Here is a 12,500-nt window from a genome sequence, read left to right on the forward strand (position 1 = left end):
AACATAGTCATTGTCAAAGAATCTCTGAAACTGTATGCTCCCCGCTTTTATTCGACCCTTTGGTTGCAGAAAGACTTTCTCCATGCTACACGATTAAACTTCAGGTCTTCCTGCAGCTTGGATTTGATTAAAAAAAAAAAAAAAAGTAGCCCTGTTCTGCAGTTTGTTCTCTAACATTCAAAATCAATCTCCTGTAATTCATCTAGTCTGTCATTAGGCGTCATTGTAAAGCCGTTTCTTTCAAAGCCTTAGTAAAGATGTTCTGTCTCTAAATTCTTATCAAAATGAAAAAGAAAAAAAGACCCAGACACAAATAAATGAGCAAGAAGTTATTATTATTTTTTATTGGTAACAGTATGAGCACTAAAATACATGTCTAAAGCATGTTTTAAAGCAAATTGTGAATGTTACCAGCTGGCATATTTAACCAGATAGTTTCTGGTTTGGGACTGACTATGTAAGGTATTTTCCAGACCTTAAAGGGGATGCCGTCCATAGTTGGATATGCTGACCTCAAGACCACGTTCGAACAGTGCCATCAGAACCTCCGGAAAACAAATACTCTCCATCATGAGAAAACACGACTGTGTGAGCCTCACTCTCGTGGCCCATCAATTTGTGAATCTGTCCTGATTTAAGATCTAGCAAATGGATAACCCCACTGCCACTCGCCTGAGCTAAAACTCGACCTGAGAGAGAGAGAGAGAGAGAGAGAGAGAATATCAAAGTTTAATTTCAAGCAGTCATAGTTTCTAAGCAATTAAATACACAACTTAGTTTCATTTGTAATTCTAGAGACTCATATTAGATGTCAGTCATTAAATATAAGGTAACTCTCATTTGTATAGGAAATAATTCCTATTTGTATAGGAAATAATTTTGACATGTCAAAATTAACACATGTCAATGATTATAAAATTTTAAAATAAAAAGTAAAGGCTAATACCTTACCTACTTTATCAAATTTCCTCCTAGTGTCCTTATATTTGGAATTAATAAATAATTTTGAGAAGATGAGGGTGAAAACAACTAAGCAATGCAGGTTTCTTTTTCAACTGAATTGTATGTAAAAAAATATCCCAAGCATAGGTTTAAAATCTATGTCCCTATATAATGGATAATACATGTTAAATTTTGCATTATACTTTAAGTTGTTACAATTATGCTAAATCTTTACTTAGTTATAATAATATACATTTATGCTTTAAAAATTATGACACTTATGAAATTTTTTTGGAGTTGAAGTGAAAATAAATACCTCCAGTTCAAGAATGACTTGGGGTTTTTACTCTAATTTAAAATTCAAAATTCTGTTAAACTAAATTTATATTACATAAGAGCTAAATATAGTACAGAGTATTCTCATAATTTTTATACTGTATAATTTTTAGTGAATAATTTCCTTCAAGTGAAAAATATATCAGCAATCCAGTTCTAATGCTTTTATTAAAGAGGTCTGATAACAAACTATCAGGGATTTTAGAGGTAAGTAAAAATAATGGAATATGTTTACATAAAGTCAGTATGTGGGGCAAAAGCACAATAATAGGACTACCTATGGGATTATCTAATCATACTTAGAAGGCATATTATCATTCCAGTAATAATATTTAAAATTGATTTGCCTATAATCTAGATACTAGATTTTGTACCTGATGTGAATAATTCCATATAATCCTTATAAGAGCTAATGATAAAATAATATTAACTTCATTATATGGGTGAACAAAGAGAGGTTAGAAAGGTGAAGGAGCTTGCTCAAGAGGAAGTATGCAGGGTATGGAGGATGGAGGGAGGTATCATTAAATCACAATCACTTTGAATCCAGAGCCTGGATTTTTAGTCATTGTGTTTTCCACATACAGCATGGTATTGTTATCAGTGATGCCCTCCTGACAGATTTTAAGTGGGTGATATACTGTGAAAACAAAATTTGTCTGTTTCACAGTAAAAATTCTTTAACGATGTTGTCATAAAAGTCACAGTGAAATATTTAATCACAAATTATACCCCAAAATATCATGAATATTTTGAAAACAAGGAAAAGTTATAAAAGTAAAGCTAACCATGATAAATATGGCCTATTTGCAAACCTTTGTAACTACTGGGCTTCTTCATCTAGAACAAAGCCTGACACAGCAAAGATCCTTAGGATGGATTAGAGTGTCCAAAGAAGCAGATGTGAATATTTATTATAAACCTTCTTCTACTAAGTCTTTGCTGACAGAAGCATTACATATGGATTCCACTTCTAGACTCATTCTATAGGCAATTGCTGCTTGTGACTTTCCTAAGAGACAAACAAATACTTTTTTTTTGTAGTCTTCATACAACAGACAGGAAAGGGGTAAATATTATTTTCTATTTTTGAAATGAAACAGAGTCAAAGCTCATAAAGAAAAAGGAAAAGATTTAGCTTTAAACCATTATCTTTTGTTGAAGTCAAATCAGTAAAAATAATAATTGGAAAAGTTTATGAAGGTTCTTGGTAATTTCTGAAAGTTCAATGAAATAGAGAATATAATATTCAAACCTAAAGATAGGATTATAAAATTCAGCGGCACCATGTCTCAGGTGTTTCAAAAATTTGTCTTTTATAGAACAGATTTTAGTAATTTTATGATGAGGTTTTTCAGGTTTACTTGGATTCATTTACAGAAGATCGCAAGATTGTGGTTCTATGTATAACTTATTCCTAAAATGTGTATACATTTATAATCATGTTCAATTTTATTTAAAGTATATGGGATTATTACATGGCATAAAATGTCTGACCTAAAATTAGCTTTTTTTTTTTTTTTTTTTTTTTTTTTTTTAAGCTTTAATGGCAATTGAGATGCTAAACCCTTTCTAGGCTAGAAGATTTTCAGAATTACTTACTAGGATGGGTCAACTACCACATTACTATCTAGTTGGTGCCAGAGAGGTGGCACTCTCAAAAAAAAAAAATAGTATGATTAGTGGTAGGATCTCTAGAGAGTGGAGTATTTACAGACATGTGTATAGGTATCTCTCTAAATATCCTGGTGATTGGCAATGAAAAATAAATCAGAATATAAATCATTTGTCATCCCAATGCAGAGTCTTAATGACAAATTTAGGAAAAGCATTTATCTACTACTTGGTCAATGGAATAAAAATATATATAGACAAAATTTTTAGCAGTATTGAGAGAATTTATAAAAACTTGTGCTAATGCTTATGTTAAAGTTAATACACCTCCTTAAAAATATGAAATGAGAAAAAAAGATAAATTATATATTTATACTTCAAATATTTTGTTAAAATATAACAATTTAGCCAAAATAATTGTCTTGTAACATGTAATTCCTAAATAGATTATTTAAAATGTCATTTAGCATACCCAGAGCAATCTGTACTTTCAACGCCATCCTAATCAAAACACCATCAGCATTTTTCAAAGTGCTGGAACAAACAATCCTAAAATTTGTATGAAACCAGAAAAGACCCTGAATCACCAAGGAAATGTTGAAAAAGTAAAACAAATTTGCCTGATTTCAAGCTTTATTACAAAGCTGTGATCACCAAGACAGCATGGTACTGGCGCAAAAACAGAGACATAGACCAGTGGAACACAATAGAGAACCCAGATATGGACCCTCAATTCTATGGTCAAATAACTTTGACAAAGCAGGAAAAATATCCAATGGAAAAAGACAGTCTTTTCAATTAATAGTGCTGGGAAAATTGGACAGCTACATACAGAAGAATGAAACTTGACCATTCTCTTACACAAAGATAAACTCAAAATGAATGAAAGACCTCAGTGTGAGACAGGAATCCATCAAAACCCTATAGGAGAACAGAGGCAGTAATTTCTTCAACATCAGCTGCAGAAATTTCTTTCAAGACATGTCTCCAAGGACAAGGGAAACAAAAGTGAAAATTGATCAAGATCAAAAACCTGTTCTTCATCAAGATCAAAAGCTTCTGTACAGCAAATGAAACAGTCAACAAAACAGGCAATCCACAGAATGGAAGAAGATATTTGCATATGGCATTACAGATAAAATGCTGATATCCAAGATCTATAAAGAACTTCTCAAACTCAACACCCAAAAAACAAAAAAGTCAAAAAATGGGCAGAATACATGAACAGACACTTCTCAAAAGGACATATACAAATGGCTAACAGACACATGAAAAAATATTCATCATCATTATTCATCGGGGAGATTCAAATCAAAACCACATTGAGATACCACCTCATGCCAGTTAGAATTGCCAAAATCAACAAGACAGTAAACAACAAATGTTGGAGGGGTTGTGGAGAAAGGAGAGCCCTCTTACACTGTTGGTGGGAATGCAGATTTGTGCAGCCACTTTGGAAAACAGTGTGGAGCTTCCTCAAAAAAAAAAAAAAAAAAAAAAATAGAGCTACCATATGACCTAGCAATTGCACTACGTAGTATTCACCCCAAAGATACAGATGTAATGAAAAAAAGGGCCATATGCACCCCAACGTTCATAGCAGGAATGTTCACAAGAGCCAAACTGTAGAAAGAGTCAAGATGCACTTCAACAGATGAATGGATAAAGAAGATGGGCTTCATATATACAATGGAATATTACTCAGATGTTAGAAAGGGTGAATATCCAACTTTTGCATCAACATGGATGGAAATGGAGGAAATTATGCTGAGTGAAGTAAGTTAAGTAGAAAAAGTCAATTATCATATGGTTTCATTTACTTGTGGAACATAAGGGATAGCATAAAGGACATTAGGAGAAGGAAGGGAAAAAATAATTTCTAGCAAAATTATCTCTTTAGTGTTTCTGTTTCTATTTTAGATACAATAATATCTGTTTTCAAGACTTCAAAGTATAGTGAAATTCATTTGTCACTTTTACTCCTTCTCTATCCTCAACCCAAGTTCTATCCATTCTTTTTTTTACTAATTTTCTGTAGTTCACTTATTTAAAACTGTTATGTCCACAATATTATAGTCCTTGTTTTCATTTGGCAGGACTATTGAGATAGTACACCAAATGATCTTTTTATTATAATTTCTTTACTTTAAAACCTACATATTAACTCCTAAGGTATATCTTCAATTATGTCAATCCTACTTTAAATGCCATAAATTTGAATAAAACAACACCAAAAGCAGCAACAACAGCAACAACAAAGAGGCTTCTTACAACTCTGACATTCTCAGGTTTTGTTTTAGATCCAACCATCTCATTTTATTAAAAAAAAAAAAAAAAAAAAAAAAAAAAGCTGAGATGAAAAGACTTGCCCAAGGTAAGAAAATGTATCTATGTCAGTTGAAAAACCTGATTGAAATCAGATCTCTGGTCCCAAATCTGTGTTTTTTTTTATTGCCTTCTGACACTGAATATTGTTCTAGTATCTAGTATGACTTTCAAGACCTCTTCACTCCCATAAAAACTGGCATCTATTCAACCAAGTACAGTTTTACAGGAATCCTATATTCTCCATCAAATGATATCTCATCATTTCTTGATTATAATTTTCATTTTCCATCTTTGCATTGTTGCTTCTGTTATTCCATCTGGTGAAGTATTTTTGTTAGCTATTTCCATAGTCCTCAACTGTATCTTCATGTAAAATTCGATCTATGTATGAAGTCCTGTTTCAAAATGATTTTCTTCATCTTGTTGGTATAAGGCATCCCTAGTGGAGATTTTCCTATTCTGAGCATTCATTGCATTTTATTGATATCACTCATGTCATAATAAGATACCATAAATTATAGTTAACTGTGTATTTGTCTTACCTTCTTAATTTTGCAATTACTGGTGAACAGGGGCATGTCATATTTTTGCATTACTGCCCCCCCAGCTTAATACATTGGCTGTTACTATGTATTACTATCCTCAGTGATAATATTAACAGTTTTCATGACTATACTTTTTAGTCCTACAGCTCTAAACCCTTTATACATGTTATCTCATTTTATCCTCACTACAACCCTATGGGGTAGATATGTACCTGCACTATACTATTAGAGCATTTATGACTCACATGTAGCTACTGGACCATGGAAATGCAGCTGGTGAAACTTGAAATACATTATAATTGTAAAATGCTCACCATTTTCAGACTTTAGGAAAAATATACAAAATATTTTATTAGTAATTTTATATCGATTACAAGTGATAATACATTTTAAAATTAATTTCACCCACTTTTTAAAAATGTGGCTACTAAAAATGTAAAATTATGTATGTGGTTCACATTGTATTTCTTTTGGACAGTGCTAGCACATATCCTCCTTCATATAAGAGGAAAATGGGGCTTAGAGATGAAAGCAAATTCTCCAAAGCCATACAACTTAAGTAATGGAGTCTTGACTTGGGGGCTCTATGTCTCCAAATCCTATGCTCATCCTCTACGTCATGTCCTAATACCTCCGAATGAATTTTTATTGATTGGCTCAATGTTGTCTCTCCTACTGTGATTAAGCTACCCTTACTAAAATGCAGTATGAGTCACAATAAACATCTCTTGGGTGTGCAGCACCAGTTTCCAGCTAAATCTGTGCTTGCTCCTAGGAATACTTTAAAATTAATTTCTATTTAAGTACAAGAAGTATTTCAAAATTTCATTTCTGTGGTTACCCTAATGGCACTTATTGACTCCAAGAATCTTATTGTACAATCAGCTTCCTGGGAATAAGGAGGAGACTTAGAAAAGCAGCTTTTATTCTTTTAAAGCTCAAAAAGTCCATCCATGTACCCAACATTCAACAGTGCCTTAGTAAGGAAAAATCAAAACAAATAAAAAACAAACAAAAAACACCTCCACAACTTTAGATACATGTTTTACATTAAGATGTTATAAAAATTTATGTCATTTTTTTGTTCTAGGGGAAATAAACAGGAATATATTATCCTTCTAATGCTTATACTTTCAACATTGACTGACATCCTCTCAGACTAACTGAAACAGGTACAATAAACACAGTAAATGTAGTAAATTTATCCAATTCCTTACATCGGCTGTTCATTAAAGGAGAAAGTTCTTGTTTTGTTGAAATATTTCAACTTTGTTTTGAATGGAGAATTTCTTTAGAATTAAAGAGAAAGTTAAATTTTTAGGTTGAGAAAATTACTAAGGGAGAGTTATTGGGAACTCAGTTATCAATATGACAATTTATATTCTCTGAAATTCCAAATAAAAATTGTGAGATACATAAAACATTTTTTAAAAAGTATATGGTGTTATATTAGTGTCAGGTTTACAATATAGTGATTCAACAATTCTATATATTACTTAGTGTTCATCATGAGAAATGGACTCTTAATTCCTCTTTCACTGGTTTCACCCATCTCATCATCCACTTCTCCTTTGGTAACCATCAGTTAGTTCTCTATAGTTAAGAATCTGTTTTCTGGGGGCACCTGGGTGGCTCAGTGGGTTAAAGCCTCTGCCTTCAGCTCAGGTCATGAACCCAGGGTCCTAGGATCGAGCCCCGCATTGAGCCGGGCATCGGGCTCTCTGCTCAGCAGGGAGCCTGCTTCCCTTCCTCTCTCTGCCTGCCTCTCTGTCTACTTGTGATCTCTGTCTGTCAAATAAATAAATAAAATCTTAAAAAAAATCTGTTTTCTGGTTTGTCTCGCTTTTCTTTATTCATTTGTGTTGTTTCTTAAATTACCCATATTAAAGAAATTATATGGTATTTGTCTTTCTCTAAGTGACTTACTTTGCTTAGTATTATACACTCTAGTTCCATCTATGCTGTTGTAAAGAGCAAGATTATATTCCCTTTTTTATGACTAAGTAATAATCCATTATATATGTGGCATCCCTTCTTTATCCATTCATCTATCAATGGACACTTGGGCTGCTTCCATAATTTGTCTATTACAAATAATACTGCAATAAACATTAGTGTGCATATATCTTTTCAAATTACTGTTTTTATATTCTTTGAGTAATACCCAGTAGTGGAATTACAAGATCATATGGTAGTTCTATTTTTAATTTTTTGAGGAGCCTCCATACTGTTTTCCACAGTGGTTACACCAGTTTTCATTCCCATCAGCAGTGCACAAGTGTTCCTTTCCCCCTACACCCTTGTTAACATTTGTTTCTTGTGTTTTATGATTTTAGTCATTATGATAGGTGTGAGGTGATACCTCATTGTGGTTTTGATTCATTTCTCTGATGATTAGTTATGTTGAATATCTTTTCATGTGTCCATTGACCATGTATATCTTCTTTGGAGAAATGTCTGGAAATGTCTGTTCATGTCTTCTGCCCATTTTTAATGGATTTTGTGTGTGTGTGTTGTGTAAGTTCTTTATATATTTTGGATACTAACCCTTTATTGGATATGTCATTTGTAATTTTTTTCCCATTCAGTAGGTTGCCTTCTAATTATCTTTGTTGTTTCCCCTTCTGTACAGAAGCTTTTAATTTTGATGTAGTCGTAATAATTTATTTTTGCTTTTGTTTCCCTTGTCTCAGGAGACATATTTAGAAGGATGTTGCTGTGACCAACACCAGAGAACTTGCTGTCTGTGCTCTCTTCTAGGATTTTTATGGTTTGGGATTTCACATTTAGGTACTTAATCCATTTTGAGTTTATTTTTGGGTATGATGTAAAGAAGTGGTCCAGTTTTATTCTTTTGCATATAGCTATCCAGTTTTCCCAACACAATTTTTCTTTATTCCATTCCATTTTCTTGCCTCCTCTGTTGATGATTAATTGACTATATATTCACGAGTTTATTTTTGGGATCTCTATTCTGTTCCATTTATCTATGTGTCTTTTTTTGTATCAGTACCATACCATTCTGTCTACTATAGCTTTGTAGTATATCTTGAAATCTAGGATTGTGATACCTCCATCTTTTTTCTTCTGTTTCAACATTGCTTTGGTTATTTGGGATCTTTTGTAGTTCCATACAACTTTTAGCATTGTTTGTTCTAGTTCTGTGAAAATGCTGTTGGTATTTGCATTAAATCTGTAAATTGCTTTGGGTAGTATGGGCATTTTAACAATATTTGTTCTTCCCACCATGTGCATTTGGAATATCTTTCCATTTCTTTGTGTCATCTTCAGTTTCTTTCATCAGTACTTCATAGCTTTCAGAGTACAGGTCTTTCACTTTCTTTAAATTTATTCCTAGGTATTTTATTATTTAGAAATATAAGTATATATATTAAATATAAGTATATATATTAAATATAAGTATATATATATTTATTATTTAGAAATATAAGTAAATATAAATAAATAATATTTATTTCTAAATTATATTTATATCTAAATTTATATATTTATATATATTTATATTTATATCTAAATACATTTATTATTTAAAAATTATATATATAGAAATGCAAGAGGTCTCTATATATTGATTTTATGTCCTGTCACTTTATGAATTCATTTATCAGTTCTAGTAGTTTTTTGGTGGAATCTTTAGGGTTTTATATATATTGTATTATGTCATCTGTAAACAGTAGAAGTTTTACCCCTTCCTTACCAAATAGGATGCCTTCTATTTCTTCCTCTTATATGATTGCTTTGGCTGGGACTTCTAGCTATGTTGAATAAAAGTGTTGAGAGTAGACATACTTGTCTTGTTCCAAATCTCAGGGGAGGATCTCTCAGCTATAAGTATGATACTAGCTGTGGGTTTTTCATATGGCCTTTTAATGTAGAGGTATCTTCCCTCTAAACCTACTTCATGGAGGGCTTTTATAATGAATGGATGTTGTACTTGTCAAATTCTTTTTCTGTATCTATTGAGATAATCATATGGTTTCTATCATTTCTCTTGTTGATGTGATGTAACCTGTCATTTGCTTTGTGAATATTGAACCACTCTCACATCTTGGGAATAAATCCCAGCTGATTATGGTGAGTGATCTTTTTAAATGTATTGCTGGATTCAGTTTGCTAATATGTTGTTGAGGATTTTAGCATCTATGTTCATCAGGGCTATTGCCCTATAGTTCTCTTTTTTGTTGTTTCTTTATCTGGTTTTAGTAACAAGGCAATGTTGGCCTCATAGAATTAATCAGAAGCTTTCCTTCCTCTTAAATATTTAGAACAGTTTAAGAAGAATAGGTATTAAATCTTTAAATATTTGCTAGAATTCTCCTGTAAAGCTATCTAGTCATGGATTTGTTGGGAGTTTGTTTATTAATGATTCAATTTCACTACTAGTAATTAATGTGTTCAAATTTCCCTTTCTTCCTGATTCAGTTTTGTGAGGTTCTGTTTCTAGGTTGTCCAATTTGCTGGAATATAATTTTTCATCATATTCTCTTACAATCCTTTGCATTTCTGTAAAGTTGGTTATTATATCTCCTTGCTCATTTCTAATTTTATTTGAGTCATCTCTTTTTTACTTTTTTTATTTTTTTAAGTGTATCTCACTAAAGTCATATCAACTTTATCCAGGTCCTGCTTTCATTCATACGCTCTATCATTTTTTTAGTTTGTATTTACTTCTGCTCTAATCTTTATAATTCTTTCCTTTTACTGGTTTTGGGTTTTGTTTTACTTTTTTTTTTTTTTTTAATCTCCTTTAGGTGTAAGTTTCCTCTTAGAATAGCTTTTGCTCTATCCCAAAGATTTTAGACTGCTCTTCTTTCATTGTCATTTGTCTCCATGGATCTTCTGATTTCCTCTTGATTTCTTAGTAGAACTATTCATTGTTCAGTAGAGTGTTATTTAACCTCCATGTATTTGTATTCTTTCCAGATATTTTTTTTGTGTGTGGTTGATTTCTAGTTTCAACAGTATTTTGGTTGGAAAAGATGCATGGTATGACTGATATTTCTAAATTTGTTGAGTCTTGTTTTGTGGCCAAATATGTGGCCTATTATGGAAAATGTTCCAGGTGCACATGGAAAGCATGTGTATTCTGCTGCTTTAGGCTGGAATGTTCTGAATGTATCTGTTAGATCCATCTGGTTCAAAGTGTCATTCAAAGCCACTATTTCCTTGTTGATTTTCTGTTTGGATACTCTATCCATTGATATAAATGGGGGTGTTAAAATCCCCTACTATTATTTATTACTATCAATTACTTCTTTTATGTTTGTTATTTACTGCTTTAGGTATTTTGGTGCTCCCATGTTGGGTGCATAGGTATTTACAATTGTTATATCTTGTTATATTGTTTCCTTTATGATTATATAATGTCCTTCTTTGTTTTTTATTGCAGTCTGTTTTAAAGTCTATTTTGTCTGATAAAAATATTGCTACCCTGGCTTGCTTTTCACTTCCATTTGTATGGTAAGTACTTTTCCATCCCTTTACCTTCAATCTGAATGTGTCTTTAATTCTGAAATGAGTCTCCTATAGGCAGCACATAGATGGGTCTTGGTTTTTTAACTATTCTGTCATGTTGTGTCTTTTTATTGGAACATTTTATCCATTCACTTACATTCAAAGCAATTACTAATGGGTGTATATATATTGTCATTTTGTTACTTGTTGATGGTTTTGTAGTTCTATGTTTTCTTGCTCTTTCTCTCTGCTGGTTTTCTTTAGTGATATACTTTGATTCTTTTCTCTTTATATGTTGCATATTTATTACTGGTTTTTGATTTGTTGGTACCATTTCATTTGTACATGACATCTTTGCATATAGCAGCCTAAATTAAGTTGATGTTCTTTTAAGTTTGAATCCATTCTTTACTTCTCTCCCCCCCCCCTTTTAAGATATATAGTGTCATACTTTACATTATTTTATCTTGTGAACCCCTTGATGGATTTTTTATATATATACTTAGATATATATAGAGATAGATAGATATCTTTCTAAATATATGTAGATATATCTATCTCTCTACATATATAGAGAGATATATATCTACATATCTCTATGTAGAGAGATAGATATATCTACATATATATAGATAGATATTATTTCTAATATATATATATATATCTATATATTTATATTTATATATATACTTAATTTTACTCTTTATGTGCTTCCTACTTTTCTTACTCTTACTTATGGTCTTTCCTCTTCACTCAAAAGGCTCCCTTCAAAAATTTGTATAGGGCTGGTTTAGTGGTTATGAATTCCTTTTTTTTTTTTATCTCTGTTCCTTTTTAATATTTTCGATTCCTTTATTAAGGATCTGACTGAAGTCCTCCACTCTTTTGTCATCTAGTGAGCATCTTTATGACCCTTATTTTAAATTCTCTATCAGGCATGTTACTTGTGTTTGTTTTGTTTAGCTCTCTTGCTATGATTTTGTCCTGTTCTTTCATTTGGGACATATTCCTCTGTCTCCTCATTTTGTCTAACTCTCTGTGTCTGCTTCTATGTGTAAAGAAAGTGGCTACATCTCCTGCTCTTGAAAATAGTGTCCTTATGAAAAGAGGTCATATAGTGCCCTGCAGTGCAGTGTTCCCTATTCACTAGAACCTGGTGCTTCAATGTGTCTCCTAGGTATGTTACATGTGTGTTATATGCTCTATACTGTTGTGGCTTAGCTGCATTTGTCTTCAGTCCAGTCATCTGCAATGGCTTTC

General features: G+C 32.0%; 1 protein-coding gene across 1 annotated transcript in view; it reads right to left on the reverse strand.

The window, feature by feature from the left end:
• Nucleotides 1-324: 324 nt before the first annotated feature.
• The window catches only part of SPAG16 (sperm associated antigen 16), a 1,020,752-nt gene continuing 1,008,576 nt past the window's right edge, over nt 325-12,500 (reverse strand). Inside the window, exon 16 of the mRNA XM_059168131.1 lies at nt 325-689. Coding sequence (XP_059024114.1) covers nt 514-689 — 176 coding nt within the window. The 3' untranslated portion in view covers nt 325-513. The remainder of the gene's footprint in view (nt 690-12,500) is intronic.

Source organism: Mustela lutreola, chromosome 3, assembly GCF_030435805.1.
Source record: "Mustela lutreola isolate mMusLut2 chromosome 3, mMusLut2.pri, whole genome shotgun sequence".
In the NCBI taxonomy this organism is placed as follows: domain Eukaryota; kingdom Metazoa; phylum Chordata; class Mammalia; order Carnivora; family Mustelidae; genus Mustela; species Mustela lutreola.